This window comes from Protopterus annectens, chromosome 12.part0, assembly GCF_019279795.1.
Source record: "Protopterus annectens isolate FY-2018-M chromosome 12.part0, PAN1.0, whole genome shotgun sequence".
Taxonomy (NCBI): Eukaryota; Metazoa; Chordata; order Ceratodontiformes; family Protopteridae; genus Protopterus; species Protopterus annectens.
In genome coordinates, this window is record NC_056746.1 from 220,002,825 (window position 1) to 220,026,866 (window position 24,042).

Below are 24,042 nucleotides of genomic sequence, written 5' to 3' on the forward strand. Positions count from 1 at the left end.
ATTTCTCTGCAGAGACAATAGGCCTCCCAACAAGGTTATCTAAACCCTTATGGGTTTTCGGTAAGCAATAAAATACAGCAATTTTTGTATTTTCAACACCAAATTTTTTAGTGATGTCATTAAATGAAAAACCTAAACGATGACCTTTATTCAGCAATAAAATATACTCCTCAGTGGCTTGAAAGTAGCAAGAAATATCACATCTTTTATAAACTAGTTCATTTAAATGCATGTAGCATATATCCAAATATTGTTTAAAATTTAAGGTAACTATTTGGTTATCCTTATCTGAAGGCTTTACCACAAAATTCACAAAAATCTAACCATTGTCGTTTATCTAAATTATAACATACACTAGATTTATTACGCATACAATTCTTGTATTCTTTTTCCACTTCAAAAATAACAGTTGAAATGTAAGTTTGAATGCAATTGTTAGTGTAAGGGGGAATAAAAAGACTTTGGATACTGCTGGTATCAAAATTAGTGTAATCATTACTCACACATTCATCAGATTCACTCAATATAGATACACATGAGTGAAAATAATCATCACCAGAAATATCATGGTTCACATTACCTACATATACAACATTATTTTTAGCAAAAAAATCTCTCCGATGTAATTTTCTCCCAAATGCAAAAATCTCCCCTTTCAAAATATGTAATCGAGGCAAAGCAGTGGGAATTAATTTAAAACCTAACTCTAAAACAGACATTACTGGAGGGATAGATTCATAACCCAGAGGCTTCCCATGCTTTGGAACAAGATCCCAGTTCATGTTAGGCAGAGCCCCTCACTGACTCTCTTCAAGAGAAATCTTGATGAGTGAATGGGAGATGGTAAGTTTACCCCAGGGGTCACATCTGTGTCACTACTAGACAGGGGCACAGTAAACTAATTCTATTATATAAGGGGACCTTCATTGTGTCACTACTAGACAGAGGCACAGTATTCTAAATCTATTCTGTGCATTTTTGTACCATTTCATGGGGTGGCGAAAGCCACATCACTATGGCTAGGCTTACAAATGCCCCAGGGCAGATAGCCTAGTACTAAACTATGAAACTACTTCAGAAACATAGCAATCAGACAAATTCAACACAAAAGTGTTATAAAATTCAGTTCCAACGTTTCCGTTTATTAAAATGTCCTTTGTAGTTACCTCCAGCGTTTCTTTGTGGTCCCCAATCTCCTCAGCCCTGCTCACCATTGAAATTGGTGTTAGGCTTGGAATTAGCCTGTTGGTAATCGTTCCGAAATTTGCGGTTGAAATCTGTAGAATTCCCGGCTTCTGGTAAGGTCGGAAAAGTTTCCTGTTCTCTATTATCTGTGCCCTGTTGTTCTACAGCTTCCAAAGCTGCAAAAGACACAGAAGAGGAGGAGGCAGAAGTATTATTATGGCTTCGGTTCTGTCCGTTCTTAGATACAGACCTTTTACCATGATATTTGACCAAAAAAGCTTGGTCCAGTTTATAAGCTTTCATGTCCCGATTAATTTTGAACGTTTTGCGTTCTACAAGCCCCTCCTCAAGATCTTTAAGCACTACATTAATGTTTTTGAGCATATCATCTAACTTAGTCAAAGAAACAAGTGGCTGCAATATTTCACTCACCCTGAGGATATCTTCCTTCAGCTGACCCTTTTTTAAGGTGGTGTCGTTCTATTAGGATTTGAATCCATTCAATAGAAAATCGATGTGAAGCCTCAGTCCACCTTTTACGGAAGGCCATATCCTCAGGACCGTTTGCATCAAATGGTGTGGTAGGAGGTTTAGAAGCCCTTAAACCTCTTGGAGTTATATTAAGGTCTAAATATTGTTGCAAATACAAAAGTGGGTACTAGTTTCTTTACACAACAAACGCTCAAGTTGATCTCTCAAATTGCAGGCTTCTGCAAATAAACTACATTAGAGGTACCCACTTTACCAAATGGATCTGCGCACCGCTGATTGCATTCTCCCATACAGCGATCCAAAACACCCTCTGGTACTGCTGCACTCACACTGGCTTGTGAAATATTCAGCCCCATGGAAGTGCCTTCACCCAGTCTATTATTTTCCTGTGACTGAGTGACATACTGTTCCATAGACTTCTGGGAACGATCCATAGATGTTTCTCTAAAAATGCGAGGAATGTTATGGCAGGAGTCAGTGGCCATGGCCCCTTGAAACAAAACAGAAATACCACCAAGTAAGAAAGACAAAAAATACCACTAGCAACAACAGCCACAATCACAGAGCAACGCTGATAAAGAATATGTTTATTACACTTAGCGCTTCGGCTCCCAAGCCTTCACAGAGTAAAAAACATTACTAAAACACAGGTTTAAATACAAAAAAACATAATAATCCATCCCACTGCCAATAAGTTAATTAATTAATTCAATTACATATTTCCAATTGCATTCTTTATTTAACCCTATGGGTTCCACGTTATTAAACTTAAGAATATACTTAGCTTCTTTCCTCAGAAGTTTCACCACCTCCCCGGTATAGACACTCATCCTTCCTGCCTCATCCTCTTGTACCCTAGCAGCTAATTGAATTTGTATCACTTCAGATGTAGTAAGGGCTTGGTTCCTGTACGTCACTGTTGTGGCTAGTCATTCCTTTTAAAGTATCTACTGTACCTAACACAGTAGGTAGTGAGGTGATGTGCATGTATTTTAAAGGATCTTACCTGGCTTGGAGAGCTGCACGCCAAAGCAAGAATGTTTTTGCCACATGGTATCTTTATTATATCCAGTGTTGTGCTGCCTTAGCCATGCATTTTTCATTGTGTGGGGCCACTTTTTCCATTCAGTTGTACCCAGTTCTTCCATCCACCTTCTGTACAGTTCTGTTCCCCATCCCCTTTTCTTAGTTGGAGATATGGCTCTTTGACCATCCATATAATGTTCTGTATACAAGTTAATTTTTTGTTTGACTGGATATGTACCATATTAGCATTAACATTCTTTACTTATGTTTCCATATTGTGAGTTTTTGCAGCCTTAGTTAAAACTCATTGAAACCAAGTGACATCTCCAGGCATTACTGTAGGATTAACCTTGTGATAACTTTAGACATGTACTGCTGACTGTACATATTTAAATAATAATATACAAACTAGTGAAGTAACTGCTGACTGTACATATTTAAATAATAATATACAAACTAGTGAAGTAATTTAGCTGAAGGCATGATGAGCAATATTACTGTTTGAGTTTGGGTTGTGGCTGGAAAGGGTCAGTAATCCGGTCCAGTTACCCAGTGAACAAAGAGTAAATAAATGTAAAGTAAAATAATAAAATATTACTGTAATGATATATTACATCTTGCTAGAACAGTTGAAGAAATATGAACTGTTCACATACTGTGCAAATTGTCATTTTCATATTTCTGTAAATATTTCAGAAATTGGGCAAGGCTGACTTTATTGCCTAGAATCATATGAAACTGACGGCATGATGAACAAAAATGATTCTACTCGTATGTGTCTAGTTTGAGCCCCTACTGACATACATAGTTTGCAAAACATAAACATTCTTATTTTCTGCGTTCCTTAAGGTTTACAAAATCAGTTTTTAGACTTGGAATCTAATGGATGCAGTGACTAAAAAGATGAGGTTGTACTGAAGACTTTTCTGTTTATACTTCAGTAGTAACATGTGCAACTCTAGAGACATGAGCACTTATTTGTATAGCGAGTACTTGATTTTTTTTCAAAGGTCTCATTGAAAGTTGCAGTGTAGCTTTCCAGATCTCCAGTGGAGGCATTAAGTTAATTTTTTGTCTGGTACTACTGTGCTGAGCACAATGCTTAAGTGATATTAACATTAACAAAACAGGGAATCTCTAGCATGGTGCTACTGTATCCACTAATCAATCTCTGTTGCTAGCATTACCACAGCTGGGGATCTCCAACAAGATGCTGCTGTATCCACTAATCTGCATGTGATATTAGCATGATCACAGATGAGGATCTCCATTGTGGTGTTACTGTATTCACTAATGCATCCCTAATGTCAGCATCTCTCTTAACATGGTGCTACTGTATCCACTAATCCATACTCAGTTATAACATTACTACAGCAGCGAATCTCTAGCATGGTGCTTCTATATCCACTAATCCATACCTGCAGCAGGGAATCTCTAGTATCTCTAGTATGGTGCTACAGTATCCACCAGTCAATGTCTGATGTTAGCATTACCACAGCAGAGAATCTCTAATGATGTACACAGACTGTTGTTGCCATGTACTCATTTTTTCTAGTTGCTTTCTTGCCCTTTGCCTGCCAACCATCAAGTCTGGTTTAGTTAAACTCTGTCCATTTGTTCTCCCACACAAGGTATCCCCAATATGAATAACAATTGGGAGGGGGGTTACCTAGGCAGCCAGCCATCAGATTTGTTTTGTCCTCACTGGCATCTCTGCAGTGTGGGCATTTTAGCCAGGACCTAGCCCCTCACCTGGGCAGGGATGGGAGTGACCTGCATCACTGCAGGGGCCACACCGCTTTCTGCAATGCAGGTGCATACTCCCATGTCACCGCTCTCTGCAGTGCAAGTGCATGCTCCCATGTCACAATGAGAGCTACCAGTGTGGTTTAATGCATACATGTTTCTAACCTGTCCTTTGAAACGCTACCTTCCCTGAGAGATTCTAACAATGGACAACCCCAGTCCACCCTCTTCCTCCCAACCCAGGTGGACATGCCTGTCGTCTCCATAGTAGCTACATCAGATGCTGAGCAGCTAGCTGACCTCTGATGATCTGTAGTCATCTGGGCCATAGTTGGTGCTTTAAATGGAGCTGCATACGTTACTGATTTTCTTTACCAAACTCTTGTTTTAAGTCCATTTTACTATTCATGTAGCACATCCGAAACATATATTACAGAACCAGAAAAAAAAGGACAGGACTGAACCGTGGGCCCTTACTCTGTGAGGTGGTAATCTAAATCTTAATTTCTTAAATGATCCCTCTGGCAGTGCCCTGTTATGCCTTCTTTTGTGAACATTAAGATTTCTAGTAGTCCATAATGTTAATCAGTTTACAATTTGTTGTAGCTAACACCATGCTTTAATCTCATCTCTTACAGTTTCTCTTTTGTAGAACTGCAGCTAGTTGTTAGAACAATCATAAAAGTAAGGCAAGCCAGAAAGCACCGTCGAAGTATGCGTTTTTAAGAATATTTCAAAGGATTTTTTAGCTAATTTGGGTATGCTTGGTCATTACTGAATGTTGCTGGCTTGTTGGCGTTTGATGTAATGTTGACTGATGTATGTTGACTTTGTTGTATATAAATAGTTTAGATAAGATTACTCCCTCAATGTAGCATGTCGAATTTTACATTTTCTAGCACAATGATATAATTTACCTAATTAATGTAATTTTTTATATTTTATTTTGTTTTTATTTTTGCACAGATTGGGAGTATAGCCAGGGCTTTGTAAATGAAGATATGATCAAAGAACGCATGCCTCTTCCTCATGAAGATACATTGATCTTGATGTGTGGACCTCCTCCAATGATAGAAAACGCCTGCAAGCCAAACTTAAAGAAGCTGGGCTACACAGATGATATGATGTTTGCTTATTAATTCACACGGTGCCTGCAAGTAGTGGAGCTGTTCTTCCCAGCAAAGCTGGAAGTCTGTTATAAACTGATGTGGTAGAAACCTATTGGGTGGGTAGGTGGGTTGGAAGTCTGAATCCTGCTTGATTGATTCACATGTATCCTCATAGAGAAGATATAGAACCAAATTGCTCATAACACTACTATCTGTTCCTACCAGCTAAGTTTCCAGATGTTCCTCTTTGATTTAACAGTTTGAGTTTTTGATATTCTGTCTCTGGGCACCCAGAAGTATATGTGTAGCTGACTCCCAGTAGGAAAGGTGCAATTACACAAAGATGATGGGATTATCTCTGAGATGCATTTGTGCTACATGACATTTTCATTTAATGGCTGTTAACAGCATGCCCTGGGTTTTGTACCATTTTCCCAAGAACTGTACCAAATCTGGCTTTGTTGGGAAACAAGACTTCATATGAAGGTGCTAGTGGATTTTGCACTGTATTGTCTGCTGCTTTCAGTATGCTGTCTTTTGCTTCAGAGGTGTAGTTTCTTGGGCATACATTTAATTATAATGTGCAAGGTTGTTTTACATGAAATATTATTTACGTATTTGTTTTTATATGCATCTCTGTATTCATTTAAGGCTTTTTTCACTGAACAGTGTAGACTAAACCCACATTCCACACTTAGCACCTCACACTCCCCTTCGGCAGAACCACAGCTTCTGACCAAAGCCTGCACACACAGACATCTGGTTACACTTGTGCCAGAATGCAAGAAGCTTTAAGTTCTCAAACTGCCATTTTCTTTTGTGATATAGATGTTGTGTGACAGTGACTGCCATTTTAAAGCTATGTAACTGTTCAATGTTCTCATGACATACTAGCAAGCCATATATTCGGGTCAGTAGGTGGAGGAGAACTGCTTAACTCCTGAACCTATATTAAGTATAACACTAGATGTTTGGCTGCTGCTTCACAAGAAGATCTTTTACCAACATAGTTATCCTTTATAAATGCAAACAAGTCAGAAATGTAAACACGTGTGAAAAAAAATGTATAAATGCAATACTTTAATTTATGTCCACTTTAACATTTTCTATTTCTGTCCTGATGAGGGGTCATATTTTTTCAACCCAGCAGTCATCATCTTCTTTCACTGCCTGGACAGTGACGCTTCTTGATGATTGCTGTCTTTGAAGGCAGTTTAATAGTAAGCAGTATTTTTTTATTTATTTATTTTTTTTTTATATGCCGACCTTCCCTCTTTTGTGGCTTCCTTTACTGCTGTACTACAGACATCTGCACAGACAGCAGCAACATGTTCTTATACCACATAGCCACTCAGATGGTTTAAAATGTTTAGGACCATGTAGATTGTTGCACATTGACACAGCTATCAGTCACCATTCACCTTACTCTTAGCATGTATCTTTTCTTTTATACTATGCTGCAGCCTATCTTTCATAAAGCAAGTAGATAAAGTGGTTTGTGGAGTGTTTTAATCATTAACTAGGTAAACTGTTGAAAAGGCTTTGATATAGTCTAACTTAAAAAGTCATATACATGCTGCAGTATTAAATTTGTAGGCACGTTCACCTACAAGGTGATCCTGGGGCATTAGTGCTGCTTCAAGGCATCAGCTTTAGCTGCAGATCCATTATATAACAAAAAAAGAACAAAGAGAAGAAAGGGCAGGAACTGGCTTTTCTTTTAAGGGCATTCATGTTACCTGTAACAGCAAACCTGGATAAGTGCTTCTAAGACACGAAGATGGTAAAAAAATGTGGAAACTCTGGCTGTGAAGTAGAACAGGATGAGGTTTTTGCAGAGAAAGTGTATGACCTCTACTAGTTTGACAAACAAGCTAATGTTGAGTTTCTGTAAGTTAAATGCAGTCATTCCTGCCTGGTCACACAAGTCTATGTATAATAAGCAAAGGTATCATGTTATAAAATTGATTTGAAAGCTTCTGGTTGATTGGTTATATGTTGAACACTTTTTAATATTTGACACTGTTAACATCTGCTGAAAATGCAACCTTAGCTCAGACTACATGGACAAAATTAAAACCGAGTGCTCTACTAAGGTGCACAGTAGAATGAGGGTCTGCATTGCGTGCGTGTGTGTGTGTGTGTGTGTGTGTGTGTGTGTGTGTGTGTGTGTGTGTGTGCGTGCGTGTGTGTCAGACTTGACAGTTGCCTGCCATTTAGCTGCTTGTTCTTTAAGAACAAGTTTCCTTTTCCTTGCAGACTAACATATGAAGGGAGGAGGGTGTTGTGTTAAAAATGCTTTTTGTTCCTGGGTAAGTGTGTTTGTTACACTCTGATGAACTGGCATCTCTCCATGCCAGTTCATCAAACAGCTTCATCCTTTAGTCCTGCATTTCATTCATAAGGCCGCTGTTGTAAACTCTGACTGTAACCAGCTGACAAACCCATACAGTGTTGCTGGCTCCCCTGAAAAGGACCTATATGCATAGAAGGCTTAATTGGTTAGCTGAGAAAAGCAGTTTAAATGGCAGGTAACCTGAATCAACTTAAGTAGACGTACCATTGTATTATAAAATAATGTATGATCTTTTTATGAATGTGAGGTGGTGTGCTTTATGAGATCATTATAACCAGCTGTCCTGTAACTGTGCAGGTGACTATTTTGCATTTTTTCAGCATGGGTCTCAAATGAAAACATATAAACAAAATGAAAAATAATTACAGTATTCAAGGACTATAGGTAAAGAAGTGTAACTTTCTCCATAGCCATAAAAGATCTGTAAAAACCTGGGATTTTAGAAAACAGAGATGTTAAGGAAGGAGGTGCAACAGTTCCTGATTAAGTGCAAAAAGTTGCAAAATTTTCAAACCGCGTACAACAGAGTTGTTCCTTAACGTCCTCAAGCAAGGATCAGGTCCTTAGCCAGGAATGCTTTCTAAAGGCTAGTCTGGCACAGAAGCCTCTGTTGCTGCATCTACAGCAACATTCCCACAATTTTTGGGATGCCTCTCACCCCGTTCAATACTCTACGAGTTGATTTTTAAAAAAATTTTTTTTTTTTTTTACTTCAGTGTCTCATCACTTACTCCCCCATATTAGATTATTGCTAATGCCAGGAGAAGATGAACCCTGGAGATGCATATTGGATCTCTCAAAGATAAGCAAGTTCCTCAAGATTTCCAAATTTAGAATGTTGACCCTGTTTGGCCTTTCACTCCAGCCAGTCTGTATTGTGTCATCCCAGTGCTGCCATCTGTGATGAGTAGTTAGTGATGTAATGGCATCTGACACAGGTGACCAGGAATGATGGATGTCCTTACAGCTCTCTCGGATGTAGCCTGGGGGGCGGGGGGGAAGGAACTTGCACAGAATCTCAAAGTACAGGGGTGTTGCAGCCACATAGATCAGACAAGGCATGTGAACATACACAAAATGCTGATAGTTTTTCAGGTTATGAGGGCTTTCAAGCAGTTAAGGAAGCCAAGAAGCCCTGTTCATAATGACCGACAAAGCAGCAATCATTTAGTATATATAAACAAGCATGAGAAACATGCTGTCCTCTCCTATTTCCAAGCTAGCCATGCAGGCTTGGGAGGAAGCACAAGCAGTACAGATGTGGCTGTAGACTTCCTCCTACCCACTCAGGAAAACTTAGTGTGAGTAGGACAGCAGCTGGTCTGCACAAGTGGATGGTGGACAGGAATACATTTTGTAACCTTACTCTCAGGTTGGGGGAGGGGCATTCCAGAAATAAACTTTTTTCTTCCCCCTAGAACTGACAACTGAGGATGTTTTATGAAGCTACATGCAGACAAATTTGGGCAACAGATGTGTTCTTGCAGAATTAAGCAAGTCTGTTTCTGTGTGCCTTTCCTCCAGTACCGTTACTGACCAGGATGACTCTGAAGATAAGGGAGGATAATTTTGGCCAGGCAATAGTAGTTCTCACTTCTGCTAATTGTAATGGAAAAACCTGTCTTGTAGCTACATCATGTGGGCCTCTTGTTGCAACTCAGGGGATAAAAGAAGCACCCAAGCCTGACCATGCTTAGATTAACTTCATGGAAGAGCAAGACTTTATATGTTTTGAACACCTTTATTAAGGGAATGTGCCAAAAATCGTAAAGGAGGCTAGGAAGCAAAGTATTAGAAAGTGAAGAGAAACCAGGACATGAAGGCATAGTAGCTGTCCTTGGTTGTGTAGTATCAGGCTAAGCAGCTTTCCTCAGGAGTAGTGTATATATGTCACATAAAGTGCATTTGTCACATATTTTGGTCTGTCTGCTATTAGACCTATAGCTAGCTGTAAAGCTCCCAGTCCAACACTTTCTGAAGGGCATCCTCCACCTTAGATTACCCAGGAAAAGAGCAAACTCAGCTTGTGATCTAAATTAACCTTGCCCCATTTTGAGCCAACAGCTACCACGCACCCAATTTCTGACAAGGAAACCTGTAATGTTGGTGGCCATTGTATCCGCTAGAAGATTCAGTGGTGTAAGCCCTGGTGTGCAACAGGCTCTTTTAATGCTTTCTTAAAGACAAAGGAACCCTTAGTTAATCTTTCGCTTTCATACCAAAGGTTCTAATAGAAGATGTCCTTCCAAATCACTGTTGCAGTATCTTTATACAAGTGATTTGCTGCTAAGTGTAGTCCAATATCTGGCCAGCATGTCAAAGCATTAGGAATTTATAGATGTACTATGTCACATGTATGCTCCCTGTTCAAGGCATAAGACATAATGGTGATGTATGGACATGCATACCTCAGAATTTCTTTGCTGCTAGTCCAGACGCCATCATTGATCATCGGTCTGAATGCTGCTTCTGTGCTGGTTACCCAGCAATGTTTCAGGTAAGTGCCCCATCGCTGCTGCTTCTTATTGATTTCTACTTTTATATTGGTGAGTTTGCATGTTATCCAGAAAGGGAACATGTCGGTGTGGGAGTCAGATTCTCCATAAAGATCATAATGAGCAGTGTCTCTTCTGTTTGGGTGCTTCTCAGGACTGTACTCAGTGATGCCCCTCTGTATCACTGTTGCAGTATTCTTTACTAAAGGGATTCCCTGCCTAGGGTACCCCAGTGTCAACCAGTATACCAACACCTTAGGATTTTAAAGGATGTCATATGTCACATGTGTGCTCCCCACTCTGCATAGGGCATAAAGGTGACATGCGTATGGATGTACATACCTCAGAACTCCACCAGTCCGAACGCCATCTTTGCTAGTCAGTTTCAACACTTCCTTGTTTGCTCTGGTTACCAAGCCATTTTCAGTTAAGTGCCCCATTGGGGTTTTCTTATCTTATTGTCTTTTGTTTGTGAGCTTACATGTTGTCCAGAAAGGGGAAACGTCAGTGTGGGAGACAGAATCCCCATAAGGACCATCACTAGCAGTGTCTTTTTTTGTTTGAATGCATCTCATGACCATACTTATGTGCTCGATTTGTCTTGCATTTCTCCCCAAGACCCTTCATACTCATCGTTCCTCCTCGTCAGCCTAGCTGGAGAACCAATGTCTGTAAGTTGTTGGCACAGGGAACAATGGTGGAATCATCCAGTCCCCAAGGGTCAGCCGTCTGCTAAGAAGATCAAAAAAGTTAGGTCAGATTCGGCTACTGTACTGCATCCCCCAGACATCTGTGTCAAGGCTGGTGAAAGCCCAGGGGATCATCCTCTGCCACAACCGCTTTAGAGGCCACCATGGATATGGCGTCTTGCACATCCTCTAAGGCTCTACAGATGTCCGTTATGGATGTTGAGAGGGAACCTCTGCTGATTAATATCTGAGGGACCGAAGGGATTTCTGCAGATTTTCATTCAGTAGGAGATTCTCACTACATTGTCTGCTAGGGGCCAAACCTCCTACAGTCTTTATAGCTGACCTACCCTCATAAGAAAAAGCAGAAAACGAAACACATTTCCCCTGCTCCTAAAAAATCCCCAGTGCGAATGGCAAGATTTTACACAGGGGTTGTTTAATGCACTCGTGGCCTTGAAGCCTCTCCAGGGGGTTTCTGTTCCTGTCCCCCACCCCCACCCCGGTTGGTCTTCTACTCCATTTAAGAGGCCTAGAGAGCAGGACTCTTCTGATCAGGATTTGGGCTGTGAAGAAGTCATTGGCTTACTCGTCTCAAATTCCTTCTCCATTAGACTTTGGTTCTGAGGAGGAGGATTCCATTAGTCCAGAGTCTCCCTTTGAGGAACTTTTGTTTGGGGATGCTATCTCTCGGTATGATGAACTGTACTCAGGTTTCTGACATCAAGAATAGATATTATGAACTCCTTCATATGGACTCCCCCAAGCCCTCTGCTGCCTCTCTGGTCCTAGCTGACTTATTGGCCACTTTTTCAGCAGCTTCTCAGGTTCCTGATTCTCAACCTCCAGTCATTAAAAAGCCTGACAGGTTTTATAAGGTGACTGAAGACTGTACATTTCTTTACAAATGTCCTTCTGCTGACCTCTGTTGTATCTGTCTCTTCGGACAAACCTTCCAGAGTTTTACCTTCTACTAAATTGTTTCCTTCTGACAAGGACAAGTAGGGTCATGGAATGGCTGGTTAAAAAGGTACACACTGCTGCTACCCTGGCTTTTCAGGCTATTAATTTTCAGATCCATATGACGAAGTGTGTCTTAATTCTTCTTTCTCAGGCCCATTAGGTTATTTCTGACCTTCCCGATTTTGAAAGGAAGGTTTTGCTCTTCTCTTTGTTGGCATCCTTTTCTCAGGTGGCTCGCGATTCCAGTAAATGTAGTTATGATGCAACTTTTGCTTCTTCTACAGCTGCTGCCTTTGGTTCTGTGTTAAAACATTATTCTTGGCTTCACTTCCAAACTGTATCTGATAATAATTAAGGCTAAATTCATGGATGCTTCCCTTGATAAAAATCTCTAGTTTCTGTGGCTGCTGAGCTTTTTAAGTCTCTGTAGGAAAAGGGCAGGGCCTTACAGGAATTGAAACATGTTTTTGTTTCTCCTATTGTAAATTTCAGAGGAATTATCCTACTACACGTGCCTTTATATGTAGACAGTCTCTAATACTCCTACCAAAGGTAAAAAGGTTTCTAGAATGGCTCCTCCTGCTAAGTCTATTCAAATACCTACTGCTCAGAAGCCTCCTTTTCCATGCAAGCCAGGTTCTGTCTGGCTGTCTTCTTCCCTCCATCCTAAGTCAGGTTCCTTTATCTGTTCACTTTTCCCAGTCTATTCCCAACTGGCGAAGGATCACTCAGGATTCTTGGATTTTGTCCATCACTCGTCAACCTCCTGAGGAGCAGCTGACATTTTTTTTCCAGATGCACTTCAAGACCTTTTGTCTCAAACCATCATCCAAGCAGTTTTTGCTCCTCAAATGGAGAAGGGTTTTTTATTCCAGAAAGTTTGGGTTCCCAGAAAAGAAGGCACCTGCAGGCCCAGTCTGGATCTATCTGAGCTCAACACCTTCCTGAATATTCATTGCTTTCAAAAGCTGTCTCTTCAGACTCTGTTTCCTCTTCTCCTACCTCAGTCTTTCCTTGTCTCTCTGGATCTCAAGAATGCCTATCTTCACATCCTTATTCATCCCTGTTTCAGGAAATATTTGTGTTTCTGTGTTTTTTAGGTTTGTAGGTTGATACTAGGCTATCTGCCCTAGGGCATTTATAAGCCTAGCCAGAGTGTGTTTCTTTCGCCACCCTTTTAGATTAGTTGACTGTGCCTCTGTATAGTACGTCACAGAAGATAGCCCTTTTAAGGTTAGTTTACTGTGCCTCTGTTTAGTAGGGACACAGAAGAGATCCCAGGGGTAAACCTACGATCTCCCATCCACTCGTCAAGATTTCTCTTGAAGAGGATCATTGAGGGGCTCTGCCTAACATGGATTGGGATTTTGTTCCAGAGTGAGGGGAGCCTCTGGGATATGAATCTGCCCCTCCAGCATGTCCTATTTATTTCTGTGCTGAGGCTTAAGTCCCTGGAGCATGTAGCTCTAAGGGATTTGGATTTCCTGCAGTGGAGCATGTCCATTAATTCTTTTTTCCTAATTCTAATTCTAAATTTCTTAATTCTAATTTTTCTTTGTATTTTCAGACGTTCTTAGTGTTTCACTGTTGAAGTCATCACCTGTGGATTATCCCTGCTGTGGTAGCCCTCAGCCAGCCCGAATACCAGTCAATGTTTTTCTGCGTCAGCTGCTGTCGCTTGCTGGTTGACATCAGTGCTATAAAGGAAGGCAGCTGACATCACTACATCAGTCTTTCTTGCCATGGAGCCCGTAGCAGGAGTAGTTTGCAATTGTGCCGGTTGTTCGCTACCAGAGTTTGAATTACATCTGAAAACGTCTAAAGATAAGTACCCTGTTGGGGATCTTTTTTTTCTTGGACTAACCACTGTCCAAAAAAGTTAACAGTTGTCTCACCTGTGGAAAGCAAATACCACATTGAGACTTCCATTCATACTGTGTCACTCGTTTAGGCCCAGACCACGACGTCTCCCATTGACGGTTCTGTGCCCTCTTTAACGTGAGGACAATTCGTCATAGAGCTCTTATTGTAGCAGAAATGGCATCCGTCAGCAAGCAATCCATAGACATCAAGAAAAAAACATAAGGATAAAGATTAGAGACAAGACCACACAAGGTTAAGCCTTCCGACGACTATACCACTAAGCAGGTCGTCATTTCTCAGGAATTTAGTGAGGCGCCTTTGCAGCCCTTGATGCCTGATTCGATACCTTCGCAGACCTCTACTGAGACCCTTTCGGAGTCAGGTATGCCGCAGAAATCTTCTTCAAAGCCTTTGGTCGTCTCTGTCTCAGTTAGGTCTGGAGCCGCGACGCAGGCACCAGCTTCCGAGGAGGTCTTTTGCACTACCAAATCTAGACAAAAATTGATGTTTTCTCCTCTGACTGCTGTTTGTCAGAATGATGGATACTCTTAGGCCTAGAGGCAAGGCCACTCCTAGGAAAACTACCTCTAGCCACTGTTTTACTCCTGCTCCACCACCCCAAGCTCAAATGCTTAAAATGGCAGAGGATCTTATCACCCTTATCAGGGGTAGTCAGGCCACAACTTCTAAAAGGAATAGAGACCTTTCTCCTGAAATACTGACAGAACAGGATTCTGAGGAGTCTAATTATTCAGATTTTGAAGAGGAACAACTACCTCTGACTGCTTGAGTATTCAGATGCAGAGGAGTCCTTTCATTCTGCCTCCCCACCAGAAGATCCTTCCTTTGGGGAAGCCCTTCATACCCTCAGGGGACATTTCCACTGGGAATCCCAGGACTTCCCTCAGTCTAACAAAAGACAAGTTTCTAGAGCTGTCCCAACACAGATCATTGCTCATCCCTCCAACCCTAGAGGTGGTTGATGTCTTCCATGAATCAGCTTAACTCCTGATGCCCCCCACATGCTCCCAGAAAACCTGACCGGTATTAGAGTACCAAATTCTCACAAATACCTGTACAGGAATCCTGCTGCAGACCTGGAGGTCATTACACAGGGACCTAAAGGAGCTAAGGCTAGTTCTACAAAGCACCCTATTTCTTCTGACAAGGACTCCAGAGCTCTGGACAGATGGGGTAAAAAAGTATACACCTCTGCAACCTTAGCGATCAGAGCACTCAACTATCAGTTCCACATGTTAAAATATCAACAACACACTTTGAAACTATTAAAAGATTTCTACCCTGCCTGACTGTGCTAATTCGAAAGAGTTAGGAGATTTACTGCACTCTACTTGTCAAGTGGTTAAACACACTTTACACTGTGGATATGATGCCCTAGAAGCCTCAAGCAGGGCAGCAGTGTCAGGATCTGTCATTAGAGGACATGCATGGTTGAAGGAACAAACTCTCCCTGGTGTCAAATCTAAATTACTTGATGCACCTTTGGATAAGGGCCACTTGTTTGGCGTAAAAGCAGAAGAGGTGCTTAAAAAGATGGAAGACAAAGCAAACTCTATGCGGACAGTAAATTTTTCCTTCAGGTGCAACCTCCTAGGTTCAGCAGGAATTGTCCCTCAAAATACTGGTCCTTTTCTGCACCTAGCAGATGGGCAAGGTAAAGCCCCACAGGGACAGACCACCCAGACTCCTATCCCAGGGACAGCAGAGAAGCAAACTATGGACCACTTCCGCTTCAAAGGCAGGAAGTTCTAAGCCATCCCTCTAGGGTAAAAACCCTCAATGACTCCCTCTCACCCTCTGCTCTCTTTTCAATCACCAAATACTAGGAGGAAGGTTCTTGGTATACATTCATGTGTGCGAACACACATTTCCGAATGTCCGGTTCTGCAAAACCTTTTGCCGAAGTCTGTCACGTCGACTACCCTAAATGTAAATATGTCTAATTCGACATTCCCGGATCGCTCCACTGCCAAAATGAGTGCTACCATGGGTCAAAACTGGGGCGAGGTTTTGTAATTTGGCATTTTTTTTTCCTCAGTTTTCAACTTTCATGATTGGTGAAGGCAGCATTGTGGATGTGGCCGTCAAACTTTTGAATGTATACCAGCCTCTCCCTCTGCTTGGAAAATTGGCTTTTTACAACTACGAACCTTTGGGTCTAAAAGATAATTTTTCAGGGATACAAATTCTTCTTCTGACTACCAATTCCAAGAGGGTACCCTTACCTCAAAATCACTGGGCAGAGGCATTGAAACAAGTCCAAGCTTTCTTATCCCAAGGGACAGTAGAACCTGTACCCTCAGATCAAACAGTGAAAGGCTTTTATTCCAGACTATTCCTTGTTCCCAGAAAAGAGGGCACTTGGCTCCCCATCCTGGATCTGTCCATTCTGAACACCTCCCTGGTGGTCCCCAAATTCAGAATGCTAACTTTGCAGCAGCTGCTCCCTATGTTGACAAAAAATGCATGGTTAGTTACCCTACATCTAGAAGATGCCTACCTCCACATCCCCATAAGGGAATCCTGCTGGAAATTCCTTTACTTCAGAGCAGGCTCACAACACTTTTTCTACCCTTTGCCATATCTGCCCCATGGTATTTACCAAATGCGTAGCCCAGCCATAGCCTTTTGCAGACAAAAAAATATACAACTTTACCCTTATGTGGATGACTGCCTCATTCAGGCAGATGGCAAAGAATAGCTCCTAAAGGACCTCCTCTTTGTCAAAGCCCTAATTAATCCCCTTAGGGTACACCATCAACTAGAAGAAATCAAGGCAAACACCCTCCAGGAAGGTCATTTTCTTGGGAGCACTGCTGGACACAGCATCCAAAATGGCCTGCCTATCCCCAGAAAAGCAGAGCGTCCTGCACCTCTATCCACCCAGCTGGTTCCAGAAGTCACCTCACTGCAAGAAAATTCCTGCAAGGCTTTGGTACATGACATCTTGCATCCTTCCCATTCCTCTAGCCAAGCTTCACATGAGAAAACTGAAGAACCTTTGGTGTCTGCACTGTCAACCTCCAGAGACCCCTCTACCTCTGATCCTCCTATATAAGGACCGAGTTTCTCTGATGAGCAGGGGCCTATGCCCAGAACAAGGGTCTTTCCTTCCACCTCCACCCAACCAGGCAGACCATTACCACTGACGCCTCAGACATAGCTTGGGGCGCTTACCTAGAAGGCAGTTGCATCCAAGGTTTTTGGGATGCCCAGCACCTTCCCTTAAACATCAACCAGAAGAAAATGATGGCATTACAAAAGGCTCTGACATCCTTCAAACCCCATCTCAAGCCAGGGGTTCTCGTTATCAAAACAGACAACACCACAGTAATGTGGTACATCTACAGACAGGGAGAAACCCCGTTTTACCCTCTGTACAGGGTAGCCATGAACCTCTGCCTTACAGCTTTTTCCATGGGACTACATCTGATAGCCCAACACCTACCAGGGATCAACAACACCCTGGCAGACCACTTAAGCAGAAACTTACTGGACTCTCACAAATGGCAGTTCCACTGAAAAATCTTTTTGCAAATCACTCAGGCTTAGGGACTCTGGAGGTGGATCTCTTTGCTTTGCATCCCACCCATCAGCTGAAAAAAAGTCTGTACCAGGGAGTATCACCACCTAGCGTGGAAGGTGGATGCCTTGACCTTCCCCTGGAACACCCTCTTTGTGTACGCATTCCCTCCTCTGCCTCTTATCCCGAAGGTACTGATCAAAATAAGGGAGGAGAGACCAAAGGTCATCCTAATTGCTCCAAATTGGCCCAGACAACATTGGTACTCTTTACTGTGCAGCCTGACCTTACAGCCTCCAGGCAGCTTCCCTGAACTCAGACCTCTTAACTCGGGGGGGGGGGGGGGTTGGGATGCTGCACCTAGACTCAGACTATCAGCATGGCTAATATTCTAAAGGCAAGCAAGGGGCCCTGTTAAGCAAACAGGTCCTAGACATTATCACAGAGGCCAGAAGGCCCAGCACCAGAAAATCTTATGCAGGAAAATGGAAAAGATTCTGCTCCTGGAGCCAGTCCAGAGGGGGCAATACCTCACAGCTTTCCATCCCTCTTATCCTGGACTACCTAGTGGAGCTTCTTAATAGTGTCCTGTCCTCCTCTATTAAATTCCATGCCTCAGCCATTTCAGGTTATTTTGATACAGAACAGCCCGTTTTCCCATACTTTGTTTAAACAATTTCTCAGAGGAGCTTCTAATATCAGACCTCTCAGAAGGTCATCCACTCCAGTCTGGGACCTGAATTATGTTTTGGAAAAACTAACTTTACCTCCCTTTGAACCTGCTGCTCCAGCAGAACTAAGATACCTCTCCTGGAAGACTGTTTTTCTCCTAGTTGTCACCTCAGCCAGAAGGATGTCAGAGCTACAGGCACTGATGGCCATTGAGCCCTTCATCATCTTCCATGTAGACAGGGTCTCCTTTATGCCCAAGGTGGTATCTAATGTAGCACTCGACCAGGCCACCTTCTTTCCTAATCTCAAAACAAGGCAGAAAGAATTCTGCACTCACTAGACATGCACAGACAGCTCAGATACTATCTGGACTGTACTAAACCCTTCAGGAAAAGAGACCAACTACTTGGCAGCTTTGCCCCAGGGGTGGAGGGGAAGCTCATTTCCAAACAGTCCATTTCCAAATGGATATCATACTGTATCCATTCCTAGTTTGCATGGGAATCCCCCCAGGTCTATTCGAACCCATTCCACTAGGGCAACCTCCTCTTCCACAGCATTTCTCAGAGGAGTTCCCACCAGGGATAGCCTGGAAGCTGCCACCTGGACTTCTGTCCATACCTTTCCATACCTTTACCAAGCATTACCATCTACCTCTATTTTCTAAGGCTAGGGCAGGGTTTGCCTCTGCTGGTCTGCAGGGCATGCTGCCCCATGCCTAGGTTTCATACTAATAATACCACCCCTCTCCTTTTTGGAATCCTCCCACAGGTGATGACTGCAACAGTGAAACACGAAGAACATAGTACAGTTGTGTACACTTACCATAAATGTAGATGTTCGTGTGTATTCACTGTTGCAGTCCTGGATGATGATCTTCGTGTTTCACTGTTGCAGTCATTACATGTGGGTAATCTGCTCCAAAGTCTTGGGTCCTGCGTCGGTTGCTGTCTCCTTTTCCATGATGTTAGGTCATCAGGGGTATAAAACGTGCAGCCAATGCCATTTTCTTCAGTCTTTTTTGCCAAGCGGTGCCTGAAGCAGAAGCATTTCGCAAGTGCCGGTCGGCCGGCTACTGAAATATTCACATTTGAGTTTTAAAACCAAAGTCTTCAATAAAGCTAAGTACCTCGTTGGGGAAACTTTTTTCTTGCTTTTTACCGATGTCAGAAAAAGTTAATAATTGTATTACTTTTGGGAAACAAATACCTCTTAAGGATTTCCATTTATACTGTGTCCTTGCCTAAGCCCTGATCACAACATGCCTGGCTGTCGGTTTTGTGCTAGATTTAACCAATGCACTGTTAAGCGTTGGTATATTTTTGCATCCAAGTATTTTGGAAACAAGTTTAACTACCCAGAGATGTCGTCTGATAGCGGTCCGACTACCGGAGTACATAAAAAAACAAAAAGAAAAGGACAGAGAAAGGCAGTCGAGATCCAAAACCAACGACGAAGCTTCTCCTAAGCCAGTCGCCAGTTTGCTGGCACTCAGTGAGGTGCTTTCGCAGCCACTGATACCCGCTACCCTCGAGTCACAGGCCTCTACCGACACCCATGTGGAGTCCGGCATGCCGCAAGACATTCAAGGTATTGGACTGATGGATGTATCTACCTAAGATGAGTCCGGAGCCGCTGAGCAGGCACCGGCTTCTGAGGGTGTATTCAGACCTCAACATTTTTACATCAAACCGACGAAAGCTGAAAAACCAAAGGCAAAAACACCTTCTAAAACTAAAAAAACAATGCCTGAGCCACGTGCACAGGCCTCTGTCTAAAAAAACAGATGATCAAAATGGCTGAAGATCTTATTACCTTGATTAGGGGTACCCATCCCCCTCCAGATAAGAGGCCTAGGCAAGACACTGATTATGAATCTTCAGATCGGGTTTCTATTTCTTCTGATTCCTCTTCTGATCAGGAATTATCTTTACCTCCCTGTGAGGATTCTGATGCAGAGGAGTCTATACCATCTGCATCACCTCCTGAGGATTATTAATTTAGAGAAACCTTGCATACTTTGAGGGAGCATTTTCACTGGGAGAGTCGAGACTTCTCCGAATCAAAAAAGAGGATCGAGGATTTCCTCCTTCTCCCTCAGCACAAGCCTTTAGCCATTCCCCCTGTGTTAGACATTGGATGATGTTTTTTTGGAGTCGAGCCTGACCCCTGACTCTCTGCCTCCGGCTCCCAGTAAGCCTGACCGGTATTACAGGGTCCCTGACTCTCATAAATTTTTATTTAGAAACCCTGCTGCAGATTCTGAAACTATTTCACAGGTTTCTAAGGGAGTTAAGGCCTCAACAGCAAAAAACCCTACCCCCTCTGACAGAGATTCCAGGGCGCTGGACAGATTGAGATAAAAGCTTTGTACATCTGCAACCTTGGCAATCAGGGCCTTAAAACTGTCAATTTCATATGCATAAGTACCAACAACATGTTATGGGATTGTTGAAACAGAAATGATTTCAGAATGTGCAGAAAATAAGGAATTGCAGAAATTATTGCATGCAGCTGAACAAGTTGGAAAGCATATTTTGCAATGTGGTTTTGATTCTTTAGAGGCCTCCTGCAGGGCTGTAGTTACTGGGTCTGTGATTAGGAGGCATGCTTGGTTAAAGGAACAAAATTTGCCTGATCATGTTAAAGCTAAATTACTAGATGCACCTTTACAGCATTGATTCTCTGTTTGGTATTAATGCAGAAGAGGTTTTAAAGAAAATGGAAGACAAAGCTAAGCCTGTGCAAACTGTTAAATATTTCTTACAAGTGCAGCCACCTAAATTCAGTAGACACTGGCCTACAAAAAATTGGTCCTTTCCTGTCTCAGAGCTCAAAAGGGCAAATCCAGATGCCCTCAGGGTTCCAGGTACCAGGCTCAATACTCATACAGGTCAAAGCAATGGGGTGCATTCATCTCCAAATCTGGAGGGGTTAAACCTACAGAAAGCAATCCCAATGACTTCCCTCTGCCTACTCCAAGCACTTATCTTTTGGCAGCACCTATAGGGGGAAAAGTAGCACTTTTTGTTCAAAATTGGCAGTTAATAACCCAGGACAAGTGGGTACTGAACATTGTATCACAGAGATACAGATTCCATTTCCACACTCTGCCAATGACAAATGGTTGGCCAGACCTGCCAAAAAAACAATGGGCAGAGGCACAGAAACCGATTACATCCCTCATGGATATGGGGGCCATTCAGACAGTACCAAAACAGGAACAAAGGACAAGGTTTTTACTCAAGACCCTTCTTGGTACCCAGAAAGGACAAGGCCTGGCGGCCAATACTGGGTTTATCGATTTTGAACACATACCTGGACATTCCAAAATTCAAAATGCTCACGTTGCAACAGCTTCTGCCCATGCTGGGCAAGAATGCTTGGCTGGTGACTTTAGACTTAAGAGGCATACCTGCATGTCCCAATAAGACAGTCATGCAGAAGATACCTCAGATTCAAGGCTGGCTTAATGCATTACCAATTCTCTGCACTGCCCTTTGGCTTATCTACTGCGCACAGGGTCTTTACAAAATGCCTGGCACCAGCAATTGCATTTTGCAGGCAAAGAAGTATTCAAATATGTCTTTACTTGGACGACTGTCTCATTCAAGCAAAAAACAAGGACACTCTTCTACGACACCTGGCGTTTGTGAAAAGGCTTCTAGCATGCCTTAGGGTACACAATAAACAAAAAGAAATCGCAACTGGTACCCTCTCAAAAGATAACATTCCTGGGTGCAAGCCTGCATACAACTCCCCAGATGGCTTACCTCACACCAGGCAAACAAAGGCAACTGACTACTTACTTCAAACTGATGGCAGCAAAAACCCAGTCTACTGCCAGACAGATCCTGCAGGCTCTGGGCTTCATGGCATCTTGCATCCTACTAATTCCATATGCAAGACTGCAGATGAGGAAACTTCAATGGTACTTAAAAAGTTTATGGAGTCAGCATTCACACAGTCTGGAAACAGTGATTCCTCTCATTCCCTGCCTGCAGCAGGAGTTTCTATGGGCAAAGGCCTGTCACCAAAACATGGGATGGCCCTTCACTCTACCCCCTGCCAGCCAAACCTTAACAACAGACTCATCATATTATACCTGGGGGGCCCATATGGCAGGAAGATGCATTCGGGGCATATGGGCACCAAATCAAATGCATCTACATATCAAACAAAGAGATGCTAGCTGTTCAAAATGCCCTAATGGCATTCAAGGACTTACTTCATCCAGGACAACAACTGATAAAGACTGACAACACCACAGTCATGTGGTATATAAACAAGCAAGGGGGCACACACTCATACCCCCTTTGCAGATTAGCCATGGCACTGTGGGACACAACTTTGACCTACCAGTTAAATCTTCAAGCTCAATTCCTGCCAGGAAAACAACACTCTGGCAGGCTATTTAAGTAGAAACCTTATGGATTCTCATGAGTGGAAACAAAATCCACAAGTATTCAGCATGATAACAGAGAAATGGGGGAGCCCAGACATAGATCTATTTGCCTCTCCTCAAAATTATCAACTGAAAAGATTCTGCACAAGGACTTGTCACAGACAAGCATGGAAAGTGGACGCCCTGTCTTTCAGCTGGAAAAACCTGTCCATTTACGCCTTTCCTCCTCTGCCCCTTCTACCCAAGGTCCTCCTAAAAGTCGGACACGAGAAACCAAAGATATTAATTGCCCCGGACTGGCCCCACCAATACTGAGGAACTTGTCTCAATACCCAGCTTGGACCTTGCCTCAAAGACCACAACTACTGTCGCAACAAAACAATCAGATCCTGCACAGTCCGCTACGGACTCTGAACCTGGCAGCATGGCTAATCATGTAATCATACCGACACCTCTCAGTAAAGCTGTGATGGATGTCATTTTGGAAGCCAGAAGGCCTAGTACTAGAAAATCTTATGCTGACAAATGGAAGAGATTTTGTGCATAGAATCAAGCACAGTGAACTGACAGCAGAACCACATATTCCTCAGATATTACAATACTTAACTGAGATGCTTGACAAAGGCCTATATTTCTCATCAATCAAATTCCATGCCTCTGCCATTTCGGCTCATTACAATACAGAGCCACCACTCTATTCTCATCCCTTACTAAAGCAGTATCTTAGAGGAGCCAAAAACCTAAGGCCTCCTAGAAGATCACCATTACCTGCATGGGACCTCAATTATGTGTTGGAAAAGCTCACCCTGCCTCCATTTGAACCAGCTGCTACCGCTGATATAAAGTTCTTATCATGGAAGACAACTAGCAATTACTTCAGAAAGAAGGGTTTCAGAGCTACAGGCCCTCATGGCTGTAGAGCCTTTTATCATATTTTTACCCACACAGGGTGTCTCTGAGGACAAATCCTACTTTTATGCCTAAGGTGGTTTCCAGTGCGGCTCTTAACCAAACAATTCATCTGCCAACTTTTTATCCAAATCCACAGAAGAAAGGGGAGAGAATTCTGCATTCCTTGGACGTACACAGACAGCTAAGATTCTACTTGAGCAGGACAAAAGCTCTAAGAAAAACTGAGCAATTACTAGTGTCATATGCTGCAGGATTAGAAGGAAAGGCTATCTCAAAGCAGACAAGTTTCAAAGTGGATAAGCTACTGCATCTGTTTCTGCTACTCACACCATGGTAAACCTGTGCCCAAGGGCATTAGGTCTCATTCCACCAGGGCTGCAGCTACTTCGGCAGCCTTTCTCAGAGGAGTACCAACCAAAGACATTCTAGAGGCTGCAACTTGGAGTTCTGTTCACACCTTTACAAAGCATTACCATTTGCCTCTCTACTCTGTCCAGGGCAGGCTTTGCCACTGCAATGCTGCAGGGCCTTATAGCCACACCTAATGCTGTTTAGCTCCAGCATCCAACCATGGCTTTGGGATTC

General features: G+C 42.6%; 1 protein-coding gene across 1 annotated transcript in view; it reads left to right on the forward strand.

Annotated features, from left to right (window-relative positions):
• LOC122816467 (NADH-cytochrome b5 reductase 3-like) overlaps positions 1 to 7,537 on the forward strand; it is a gene marked incomplete in the record, with an annotated part of 769,684 nt that extends 762,147 nt beyond the window's left edge. The window contains 1 exon segment of the mRNA XM_044089280.1: positions 5,416 to 7,537. Coding sequence (XP_043945215.1) covers positions 5,416 to 5,588 — 173 coding nt within the window.
• Between the last annotated feature and the right edge of the window lie 16,505 nt (positions 7,538 to 24,042).